The sequence below is a fragment of the Microdochium trichocladiopsis genome (genome assembly GCF_020744255.1).
Source record: "Microdochium trichocladiopsis strain MPI-CAGE-CH-0230 chromosome Unknown B0I36scaffold_4, whole genome shotgun sequence".
Classification (NCBI taxonomy): domain Eukaryota; kingdom Fungi; phylum Ascomycota; class Sordariomycetes; order Xylariales; family Microdochiaceae; genus Microdochium; species Microdochium trichocladiopsis.
This window is the reverse complement of record NW_025763547.1, coordinates 2064576-2075904: the sequence shown is the minus strand read 5'-3', so window position 1 is coordinate 2075904 and position 11329 is coordinate 2064576. Positions and strand designations below refer to the sequence as shown.

General features: G+C 56.2%; 4 protein-coding genes across 4 annotated transcripts; 2 read left to right on the top strand and 2 right to left on the bottom strand.

Annotated features, from left to right (window-relative positions):
- Positions 1-307: 307 nt before the first annotated feature.
- Positions 308-1707, top strand: B0I36DRAFT_361903 (glycolipid 2-alpha-mannosyltransferase; the record flags this gene model as incomplete). Its single annotated transcript, XM_046158560.1, has 4 exons — positions 308-458; positions 522-785; positions 873-1491; positions 1551-1707. 4 exons carry the CDS (start codon positions 308-310, stop codon positions 1705-1707), a joined length of 1191 nt encoding a protein of 396 aa, XP_046014035.1.
- A 431-nt stretch (positions 1708-2138) lies between these two features.
- B0I36DRAFT_348294 (WD40-repeat-containing domain protein) lies at positions 2139-3349 on the bottom strand (the record flags this gene model as incomplete). The annotated part of the gene is made up of 2 exons (XM_046156675.1): positions 2139-3244; positions 3304-3349. 2 exons carry the CDS (start codon positions 3347-3349, stop codon positions 2139-2141), a joined length of 1152 nt encoding a protein of 383 aa, XP_046014034.1.
- A 1407-nt stretch (positions 3350-4756) lies between these two features.
- On the top strand, positions 4757-7276 carry B0I36DRAFT_230935 (mitochondrial protein Pet127-domain-containing protein; the record flags this gene model as incomplete). The annotated part of the gene is made up of 2 exons (XM_046149132.1): positions 4757-6403; positions 6557-7276. Coding segments are annotated over 2 exons (2367 nt in total), but the record flags the coding sequence as incomplete, so codon positions are not given.
- A 1014-nt stretch (positions 7277-8290) lies between these two features.
- B0I36DRAFT_348292 (uncharacterized protein) lies at positions 8291-10200 on the bottom strand (the record flags this gene model as incomplete). The annotated part of the gene is made up of 3 exons (XM_046156674.1): positions 8291-9841; positions 9912-10073; positions 10138-10200. 3 exons carry the CDS (start codon positions 10198-10200, stop codon positions 8291-8293), a joined length of 1776 nt encoding a protein of 591 aa, XP_046014032.1.
- Between the last annotated feature and the right edge of the window lie 1129 nt (positions 10201-11329).

Sequence of the window (11329 nt, the reverse complement as noted above, 5' to 3'; positions counted from 1 at the left end):
GCCGTTGTCGTGGATGTCAAACCAGTCCACCACCACGCTCGCTCACCATCAGTGCATACAAACACACTCGACGCCCACGACCTCGGCGAGCAATACGGACATCATCGGAGAAAGCAGCTCGACCCCCCGACCCACCACAGTCTCTGTGACCCAACCCGTGGTACAACTGTGTCGTCGTCATCCTCGGACACTCAAGTTACCCCTGCGTTAACGACACTTGGCCTCGCAGGCCTGCTCCTGTCGGCTGTCGACCATCCCTTCGATCCGGCGCACATGCATCTCGCACAATAAAAGTCGACCCTCTACCATGGCTATTGCAAGACCGGTCCGGGCCTTGGGCCTGGCGGCGCTTGTTATGTGGTGCTTCTTCTTATACACAGTCTTCTGGCCACGGGAGCCGAGCATAGCAGGCTCTGAAGATTTCCACGGCACAATCCCGAGGGATCCCAATCTCGACTGTATGTTCTCTTGTTCTCCAGCATTGTACTTGGGTCTCGGTTACTGACTGCTCCTCTGCCCAGATACCGGCGAACCCGACGGTAACCTTGTGCGCGCTGGCGCCACAGGATACGCCCCCGGCGCCGCTGGCACCGAAAGAATCAACGCCACCTTACTCGCACTGGTCCGCAATGAAGAGCTGGATCAGATGTTGCAGTCGATGACCGACCTCGAGGCGACGTGGAATCACAAGTTCAACTATCCTTGGACCTTCTTCAACGACGTCCCGTTCACCGAGGAGTTCAAGCGCAAGACGCGCGCTGCGACCAAAGCCGAAACCCGATATGGTACAGCCCAACCCCCCCTCTGGCCTAAAGATGTGATGTGGTGGTTCCAGATGGCGCAACATTTGACACTTGACTGACGTCTTGCAGAAATCATTCCTAAGGACCACTGGTCGGTCCCCTCCTGGATCAACGATGATCTTTACCAGCAATCTGTCAACCTGCTGCAACAGCAAGGCGTCCAGTACGCCGACAAGATATCGTACCATCAGATGTGCAGGTGGAACAGCGGCATGTTCTACCACCACCCTGCCCTAGCCGATATGCAGTACTACTGGCGAGTTGAGCCCAACGTCCACTTCTTTTGCGACGTCGACTACGATGTCTTCCGCTACATGGCGGACAACAACAAGACTTATGGCTTCACCATCACGCTGTACGATGCGCCAAAGTCCATCCCTACCCTCTGGCCTGAGACTGAGAAGTTCATTGCTGAGCACCCCGAATATTTGCACCCAAACAACGCCATGGAGTGGCTTGTCGATGCGCAGAGGCGTCCTATTCATAATGCGCAGGCTAACGGGTATTCGACCTGCCACTTCTGGAGCAACTTTGAGATCGCGGACTTGAACTTCTGGAGAAGCAAGGCTTATGAGGACTATTTCAACCACCTCGACAGGGCTGGTGGCTTTTTCTACGAAAGATGGGGCGACGCACCCGTCCACAGCATTGCGTTGGGTCTTTTCGAAGACAAGAGCAAGATCCACTGGTAAGTACATCACGCGTCTCAACTTATAAGCCTAACCGCATAGTCTCACACTGCTACAGGTTCCGTGATATTGGCTATCAGCACATCCCGTTCTTCAATTGCCCCAACTCGCCAAAATGCAGAGGTTGTGTCACGGGACAGCTCACAGACGGCGAAAAGTGGCTGAACAAGGAAGACTGCCGTCCCCTGTGGTTCAAGTATGTTGGCATGGACTAGGGCAGTCTTGAGACAATCGAGCGTTACGACGTAAACGACAAAATCGGAAACTTCATAAGGGCGAGCATGAGACGGCTGCCATTCATATTTTGGCTGTCATAGACGTTTGGCGTGCTGCATAGTCGTTCGCTCCAGACAGGAAAGCTTCCACAATCACGGCTCGGGTGTGGGTGCATTGAAGCTGGAAGCAACATAACGATTGAGAATGGTGTTCTGGCGTAGGGGATCAATATTTCTGTGGCGCAAGTTGTCAGAACTTGACAAAATATGCAGTTTTGTTCTTCTCGGCATTGTAAACAAATTCAATATAACTTGTCTGATTCGCCACTGTTCGATGGCTACGAGCCAAGGTCTGGCGATCATTCTGCAGCACAAGCCGATTGACAAGGCGGGAATCGGCAGGCTGTTGCACAGGCAAGCACGGGCATGGTCTATTGATAGCCGAATACTGTAACCACACCAGAAGTGCCGCCGACGCAGAACTGGTCACCGAAACCGTCCTCCCGCCACGCAATGCAGCTAACAACGTTGACGCGCTCCTTCTCCTTGCCATCCCGCCCGACTGCTTTCTTGCGCGGCTCATAGCCAGCAGGACCCCATGGCACACTGATCTTGGCCTTGACTTCGCCCGTCAGAATATTCCACGCCCAGAGCCTCCCAGCTCCCGCTGCAGACGCTAGTCCTGCAGGATTCTCCGTCGTCATCTCATCGCCGCAGAGCACATATTGCTCCTTGCCACCGAGAATGCTCTGCACGCGCAGATTCTCGTTCCTGAACTCCGGCGCCTCGTATGCTCTGAGCAAGTTGCCGTTCTCCCTGTCCATCAAGCGGACTTTGTTATCGAGCCCGCCGACCAGCAGGGCCTTGGCATCCTTCGTCATGGACACGCTCGTGACAGGCGGGCCGATGACATCCGTAGTGCAGCGACCCATGCGGACATCGTAGGACCGGACGCGCCCGTCCACACTGCCCGTGACTATCTCGGAACCCCTGACGGCGACGCTGGTGATGGCGTCTTTGGCTTCGGACAAGACCTGCACGGGCTTCAGAGCGTTGGACTTGGCGTCCCAGATCCGCGCCGTGGCATCGAGCGAGCCCGACACGAGGAGCATGTCGTCCTCGCCCGCAAAGGCCACGCAGTTGATGCGCGCCGTGTGCGACTGCGGGGTGCCGCCAAAGCGCCGCAGGGTCTGCGCGGTGGCCACGTCCCAAAGGAAGACGGAGCGGTCGCCGCCGCTCGAGGCAAAGCGCGCATTGTCGGCCGAGATGCTGAGCGACAAGACCTCGTAGCCGTGCGCGCTGTAGGTCTGGATCAGACGCCCTTCTGAGACTGCCGGTGCTGGTGCTGGGTGGTCATGGCTGCCGATGCCGCCCTTGATGTCGTAGGGCTGGATGCCTGGTTTCCTGGTCACATAAGCCGTGGCCGGGTGGACTGATGTGGTTGGCAGTGGGTTGTACAGGCGAATGGAGCGGTCGGCTGAGCCGGTGAGGATATATGTGCCGGGGCTGGCAGAGTACGCCAAAGCATGAATTGGACCTGAATCAAGGGTCAGCTGAGATTGTGACAAGACTCAGTAAACCTCGTGGCATCCTCACCGTTGGAACCGAGGAGGTGTGATATGGGCTTGTCAGGGAATGCCATGTCGCTGGCCTCGAACCCGCTCCATGTCAGTTGCTCGCCTCCAGTAAGCAGGGCGGTCCTGCACTCTGTGTGCCTTTGCTCCTGGCAACTCAGTGGAGCTATCCCATTCAAAATGCCAGTCTATGTTCAGATGAAGCTGGGAAGCTGGGAAGGCGGGTTGATATGTGAAGAGAGTGATGCAAGTGGAGGCGCTATGCTTGTTTTGGACCAGCATGCCATAAGCGGTAAGTGTAACGCGTTTAATGGGCGGGCTTGGCGTCTCCATGCCGGGACTAAAAAAAAATCTATGGCGTTGGAGCTTCCAAGCTAAGGGACCTCACCTCGTCACGATATCGGCGTGGTCGCCTGTCCACGATAACCCTGGCACTTATTTTCCTATGAGCTCAAAACGCTTTCGACCACCAACCTTGGACAGCCAAACTCCCACGGACTCGACGAAGCTCAGACTGACGTTCACTGTTTTGACTGGGCTGTACACTCTACCCTCCGACATCTTGCTACTGTACAAGCAGAACCGATGCGATGCTCCGTTTGACCACGAGATCCGCCCGGCGCGCGTCTCCCGCATATGTTTGCTCCGCTTGCATAGCAGCCCAACATGCTGCACAACGACTGCCGAGTTGGCCGTCCGGGCCGCTTGCCAGGATACAGCATGCGCGCTTGCTCTCAAACTCGGCTCGGCGAGGGGACGGTGTTCAACAACAAGCTGCAGAGCCAGGGACGGACAGTAATGACGTCGGGGCCGAAGCTAGCCAGACCGAGGGCGATGCCACGACGCCCCAGAGCAGTGTGACGGCCACGGCCAAGGGAAAACCGAAGGCTGCGTCCTCAAAAAAGACGGCAAACAACAAGCCTCGCCCAAGCAAAAGCGAAGTGGCAACGATGACCCCCGCATTGCAAGGCGCAATCGACACCTTCAAAAAAGTCCTCTCAGATCAGAACATCGACCTGGCGCACTTGACACAGATACTCGATCAGAAGCCTGCGGCCACGAAAAAGAGCAAGAAGAGCAAAAAAGAGAAAGAAAAAGCCAAGGACAAGACCAAAAAAGCAGCAGAGTCGTTCAAAGATGGCGACGCTAAAGCCAAAGATAAGAAGGCAGAAACCAAGGAGATGGAGGACAAGAAGGCCGAGGAGCGGAAGCTAAGGAGAAAAGCCCGGAAAGAAGCTCGTAAAGCTGCTGTCCCGCCTCCGAGCGACTCCAAATCAGGCCTCAACGACCCGCCCAAACAAGCATTGACAGCAACGCAGATCCTGGAACAGCAGGTGACAGCACCCACGGGAACCCGCCCGGTCCTTCCAGTAGAACCAGGCGAGGAGGCGGGGATAGGCGGAAGTCGGCAACACGCCCTAGGAAAACCATTTGGCGACGACGAGGCCGATGGCAACGCATCTTCAAAAGACCAGAAGAAGCTGGCCATCTCGACAGTCAAGTCCAAAAGCTTAGAGCTGACCCCCATCGACAAGCTTACTATTCCAGTACCCCGGCTGGCGCATGGTCTTGACAGAGTGCTGTTCAACCCTGGCGTATACTTCCTGCAAGACCCGAGATCTCGAGTCTTCAACTTCGACCCCTACCTGGCAAACATTATGCCGATCCAGGAATTCGACTTCAACGCTCTCAAACAATACATTACGTCCTCGAAGGACACGACGTTGATCTCCAAGGCCAAAGCGCACAACAAGAAATATACCGGGTCCACTTCTAGCATGACTGCTATGCTCAGCCACTTTCACTACCTGTTGTCTTCGTGGCGGCCCATCAACAGTGCTATGATGTCCGCCGAGTTCAAGCCCGAATCCAAGCGTTTCACGAGGATCATGCGAGCGCCGGCGGCGACTTTCCTGCATTGGAAGGATGGCTGCTATGCCATAGACGCTGACAAGGAGTACGACTCTGCCAACATCTTGAGCATGCTGGGAAAGTCGATGGAGAAACTCTTGACGTTGCCTAAACACAAGTTCGAGCAGTACCGACATGCCAACTCGGATCAGATTTCCGAGGAGGAACGCAACGCGGACGAAGCATTCCATTACACCGGTTTCCAAGACTTCATGATGCGGTCACAGCTGGATGCATACGACAAGCGAGTTCCCGGTACAGGAATGTTCGATTTGAAGACGCGGGCTGTCGTCTCGATTCGTATGGACGCCAGGAACTTTCACCAGGGGCTTGGTTACGAGATCCGCCACCGCTTCGGTCAATGGGAGTCCTATGAGCGAGAATATTTTGACATGATACGATCTGCTTTTCTAAAGTACTCTCTCCAGGTCCGTATGGGTCGCATGGACGGCATCTATGTGGCGTACCACAATACGGAGAGGATATTCGGCTTCCAGTATATCCCAATTCCAGAGATGGACCTTGCCCTCCATGGGACGAACAACACCACGTTGGGAGACCGGGAATACAAGCTCAGTCTGACACTGTTGAACCAACTGCTCGATCGCGCCTCGAAGCGGTGGCCTGAACAGTCTCTCAGAATACACTTTGAGACACGAGAGTCAATAGTTGCACCGTTCATGTACGTGTTTGCCAGGCCTGTCGAGAAGGGCGACATTGAGGCTGTTCAGAACGCCGGCAAAGCGCAGGTCGAAGAATTCGAGAGGACCATCCTTGGGCTCAAGAAGCCAGAGGACGCGGAAGGGGATTCGAAAGAGGTTTCTGGTGATTCTGTGGTGGCTGCCGAGTCGACAGCCAACGGCCAGGCCGGTGAGCATGTCGAGCTGGCCGAACAGTCAACAGCCGAGGCGGATGCGCAGCGGCTGGCTGTGTGGGACGAGGTGCAGCAGGTCGTTGAGGACGCGATGAGCGACGAGGAGGTCGGTATAAGCTCTGTCAGAGAGGCCATTCAGAATGCTCTCGAGGAGAGCTCACTCCTCGAAGTCGAAAGCATGGCCGAGACGCGACAGTACATTGATGCTCTGCTTACGGCAATCACGGGCGTTCCGCCACCAAGTTCGAGTGCTGAACTTACCGAGTCAGCAAAAGCTCACCACGAAGGAAGTGATACTGCCACTAGTGCGGAGACGGCAGCCGAGTCATTAAAACCTGTCGCCAAGGATGATGTGGTCACGCGTACTACTGAGCCCGCCGTCGTCGACAGTCAAGCTCCTGAAGCACCCGAAACCATCTCATCGCAAAATGTCGATGTGTTTAGTGACGATCCGGCCACGTCCACGGAGGAGGACACTACAGACACAAAGCGGGGCACGGCCACCAAGACTTCATTGTCGCCTTTGAAGGACCTGATAGCACTCAGCGCACAACGCCTCCACGACCGCCCAGGAGCTGAGGCCGAGATTGAGGCAGCGGACGAGGATTCGCAAAAGCTCAAAGTGTTTGAGGAGATCTTGGGCCGGATGATTTCGCAGGCGAAGGCCGAGCAGAGTACCGCTGGCGATACCATCGGTGACCCGCAAAGCGCAAGCGACTCGACAAGCACAATCGGCACTGGAAATGACGGCTCAGCCGCTCCTGAAACGTCCACGGATCCTCTTGATCCATGGGGAGCTGAAGAGGCAGAGCTTGAAAAGCTCGCGGCCGAAGAAGGCCTCGAAGTGGATGAGGACGACGACTTTGAGCTCCTCGGCATGGTCCTCACGATCAAGAACAAGGTCAACGGCGAGTACGTCGAGCGGCCCGAGAACCTGACCAAGCACGACGAGTGGGACGTCGAGTACAACATCGAGGAGCTGCCCGAGGCCCGGGCGCACACGCTCTACAAGCAATGCCTGATGCGGCGCAAGACGGTCTTCATGGGCGCCCGCGACAAGGCCGCCTTTGAGAGCATGTATGCCGGCGCGCTGGCGCGGAGCACCAACAAGGGACGCGAGTTCCGCCAGAAGGAGACACAGCGGGCCAAGCGCCAGCCTGTGCACATCTATGGCAGCCGCCAGGCGCACCGCTACCGCGACGTCTTTGGATACCTAAGCCGTGGAGCCGGCGGCGCCAGTGGTGGTGGTGGTGGTGGTGGTAGCAGCCCCATCAAGACCGCTGGTGGCAACAAGTCAATGCGCGGTGGCAGGAAGCGCGGCAAGCGAGACAGGAGCGCGCTGAAGCAACGAGGCACCAATTTGCCACCGCGGCTGCGCACCAAGAAGAACTGGGACGGTGAACCTGTGATGGGTCCAGCCGGACCGGAAGCGGCAACACCGGTGACAGCGGCGGCGGCGGCAGCGGCAACGGCTCCAGCTGGTCCCCAACAGCCAGACGCATCGACGTGAAGGGTTCGCGGATAGGACCCTGTGGCCCCGCCATGTATTTTATACGCGGATGGCCTGTATCATCATGTAAAATCATTGTAAAAAAATTGTACACAACATATGTATTGTTACGACCAAGCATGCTAACCTGAACTCAAATAGCTAGGAGTTGGGAAGAGAAAGGAAAAGAGTGACGAGTGAGGAGCTCAAAGAGAATTCCATCAATTATGTACATTCTGGGAAGGACGGACTGCCTGTAGCTTGCACCAAGTCAACAAGTAGCACACAAGAAGCAATTATGTAAGAAATGCTCATGGTAGTAAGCAGTGAGCAGTGCAGATCTGGTTTGTATTCAAAGATGAGTGGGTATATATCTATCATGGAGGTCAAGTAGAAGAAATGGACAGAAGACCAATGCTGTTGAAAATGGCCAAAAGAAGTCGCTGATGCTGCTGCTTTGACGGTTCGCCCCCGCCTCTCGGGGGTCTTCTCTAGCCCTTTCCAACGTTGCTCGTTCGCCTCTTCTAATCATTCAAGTGAAGGTTAAGAAGGTGTTGGCGGCGAATACAAATGATAATCAAGCATGCCATGGTGATCGTCGTAAGTCGTGATGTTCTTGGATGAAAATGATGCGGCAAGGTCGTTAAAAGAAGCCCAAGGATAGGTGAGCTCAAGAAAGTGAAAGGCTGGCTGGAACAGCATTTAGAGATCGTGGAGAATCAAAAAGTAATCGGATCATAAGTAGCCACCCTCGTTGTTACCAAAGACGCGGCTCCCACGCCAGCCACAGTTCGAGTCGCGCTCAGTTGGGGTACCCCGGGACTGCACATTTGTGCGTGGTGATATGGCTTGGCTTTCCAGCTCATGATCTCCATAGGTGCTGTTGCTGCTCGCGCTGACGTTCGTCTGCACAATGAGTAGGCTACTACTGCTGCTGAGTCTCTTAGGGAAGTCGTTTAGACTGAGTCGCTTGACGCTGGTTGAGGTTTCGCGGACCTCGGAATGTGGTTTGACCATTCTGTCCTCATTACCCCGCGGGGTCGCATGGTTCGGCACAGTCGCATGCAGAGGTGATCCAGGAATGGACGTTTGAGTTGAGCTGCGCGGGCTCATTGGTGGTCTGTTCTTGGGTTGCGCAGTGTGAGGACGCAGGATGGAGGGGGTTTCTGCCAGCTGTGCCTCATGAAAGCTGAGAGAGGACCTGGAGATGTGTCGAGCACGTGAAGCGTGATTCAGGCTGTGCCGATGGTTGGCGTAGGCGGGGACCTTTGATGGTGGCACGACAGGGCTGTAAGGAGTCTGGTCCATGTCCTGCGCAAAGTTGTCGCCGTCGCTGTCCTCCTCTGCAATCTGATCCCCAGCCATGCTATCTGCATCGCTCTCGTCGTCCCAGTTGCTTCGAGCCGGCTCTTTGATTGCCGCAGATTCTCTCTGTTGGGAACCACGTCGTTCTTCCGCTTCACGCATGAGAGCATCAAATCTCGCCAAAGAAGAGAGCTTCTCTTCGCCTGGGATGGCCGTATCCGCTCCAGGAATGTAACGCATCGAGAACGCACGGTCCAGAATTGTTTCCCTTGCGCCGGGAGGTGAGCTCGAATCAGCTCCCACCGGCATCGTGACCTGTGACGGACCCATGCTCCCTCGAACACGAATGGGCGAGCCCAAAGTCGAAGATCGGCCTTGTGCGGACGTCCAACCTTCGATAAACTCGTCAGGATAATCGGGGACAGTCATTGCGGGGGAAGGAATATCATTAGGGTAGACAGGCGTATAGTCGTTGGCACTCGATGCATTCTGGGTGCTTGAGCTGTTGTGAGATGAAGAAATGTCGCTACGGCGCGATCGCAAACTTGGCGACTCCGAGCTGTATGATGTGTGGGCTGGTCGCGCGGAGCCTGCGGGCCGGGCGTGCATGGAAGAGCGTGTTGCTGGGCTGAAGGGATTGATGAAGGACGGCGATGTTGGACTGATGGGGCTGATTGGGTGGCGATCAGGTATAGTTGGCTGTATGAGACTCTGTATGTAACGCGACCAGTCTGATAGCGCAAGCGTCTGCTCGTCTGGGCAAACCCTGAACCAAAGTGTCGTTGGGCCGGTTTCTTTGGAGCTCGTCAAGCCGGCGGTGCGACTGGATCGACGCTTGCGCAATTTGTCCGCAGCTGGATCAGGCGATATCCAGATAGCAAGTGTTGGCAAGATCGGGCCTTGCTTTCGATGTGCTAGCAGCTGGACATGGCATTCCGAAATGCTGGCGAGCGAGTACTGTTGTACAGGCTCGGTATCGTCCTAAACATCAGAACAGGTCAGATACCAATGCAAACCCAACTGGAATTTCCTTTTGAAGCTTCCGACATACTTTGTTCTTGTATATAGAGAGGAACGTGCCGCTAGCCTGGTCTGCCAGCACAGACGGTTTCTCTTTGAGAGTGCGAGCACTCGCGTCCTTTGCACGCACCGGCCGGTCTCCATTGTGCGGCGTGCTATCTCGTTGGGGCCCCCCAATGACAACATATCGAGTCTGCATATTGATGGCGTCGTTAGAACGTGATCGCAAACACGCAGCCCATACTGGCTCGACTCACCTTCCAAAGTGCTCTGCCCAGGATGGTTCCCCGATCCGGAGGGATGGTGAGGTAGCCCTCCATTGCTTTCTGGTCCTCTTGCCCAAACCAAGTCGCACGGTGGCGGCAGCGGCGAGCAGCGAGTATGTGGCCGACTGATGGTACCTCTACAGTCTCGGCGCTTCCAAGGAACGATACATTCGAGCGGGAGCCAGGTACGGCAGTCGCAGGCTATGGGTTGAGCCAATGATTGCGAGAAACCTGTCGATGGCAAAGCGGCTGACGATTTGGTAGATTCGCAAGGGTTATTATGGGCACCACTGAGCAGGGCGGGTTCGGCAGAGAGTCGTGACTGTTTGCGGGGCCGTGAAATCATATACCGAGGACACGGCTGTGACTGGTTGTGCTGTGGAACTTGGTGGCAAGCAAGAAAAGTGGTGGTGGTGGTGGTGCGAGCACGGCAGAAGGATTGAAAGTTTAAAGGAGAAGCAGTGACGATGGGGGGGGAAGTCAAGTGGCGCGGCGGGTGCCAAAGAAGTGGAACGAACATGCCCCAAGGTCAGTCAGTGTAGGTACCCACGCGGATGGGTGGCCTTCTGGCAGGCACTTCTAACCGTCCCAGGGTTACAAGGGTGAGGGCATTTTCGGGGGGGGGGGGGGGACTTGTTGCTCCGCTCGACTCTCTCCCTGTAGACGGAGACACACCTCTTATTAGCACTGAGGCATGCCTCCCCCTGAGCAGCCCCTCCGCATGGCCCTGCAGCACGGCTTGGCATCTTAATCTCACCGTCCGTCGACAAAGGGAAAAGGAACGCAACGCAGAGCACTGACGACACGCCGCCGGCACGGGCCCAGGAAGCACACGAGCCCGTGTCCTCGCCACGGTGCGCCCACGCCTGCCGTGGCCTCCGCCAGAGGTACGTCAAGTACGTACTTGTGTACGTATGTACGTGCGTAGTCTGTATGGCTGGCAAACTCGTCTCTGGCCCAGCCGCCTGCCTGGCAAGGAGGAAGCCACAAACAAAGACGACAAACCAGGGCCTCACAGCGGTGCGCTTCTCCTCGGACCCTGCCGCTCAGCGCTCGCTCCCGAGCCAGCCTAGCCGCGAATTAGCCCGGCCAGAACAGACCAGCACACCCACCCGATGCCTGCCTGGCGCCATTCAGCGGAAACACACCCAGGCCCGGCTCTGAGGAGGTACCTACCTTACGC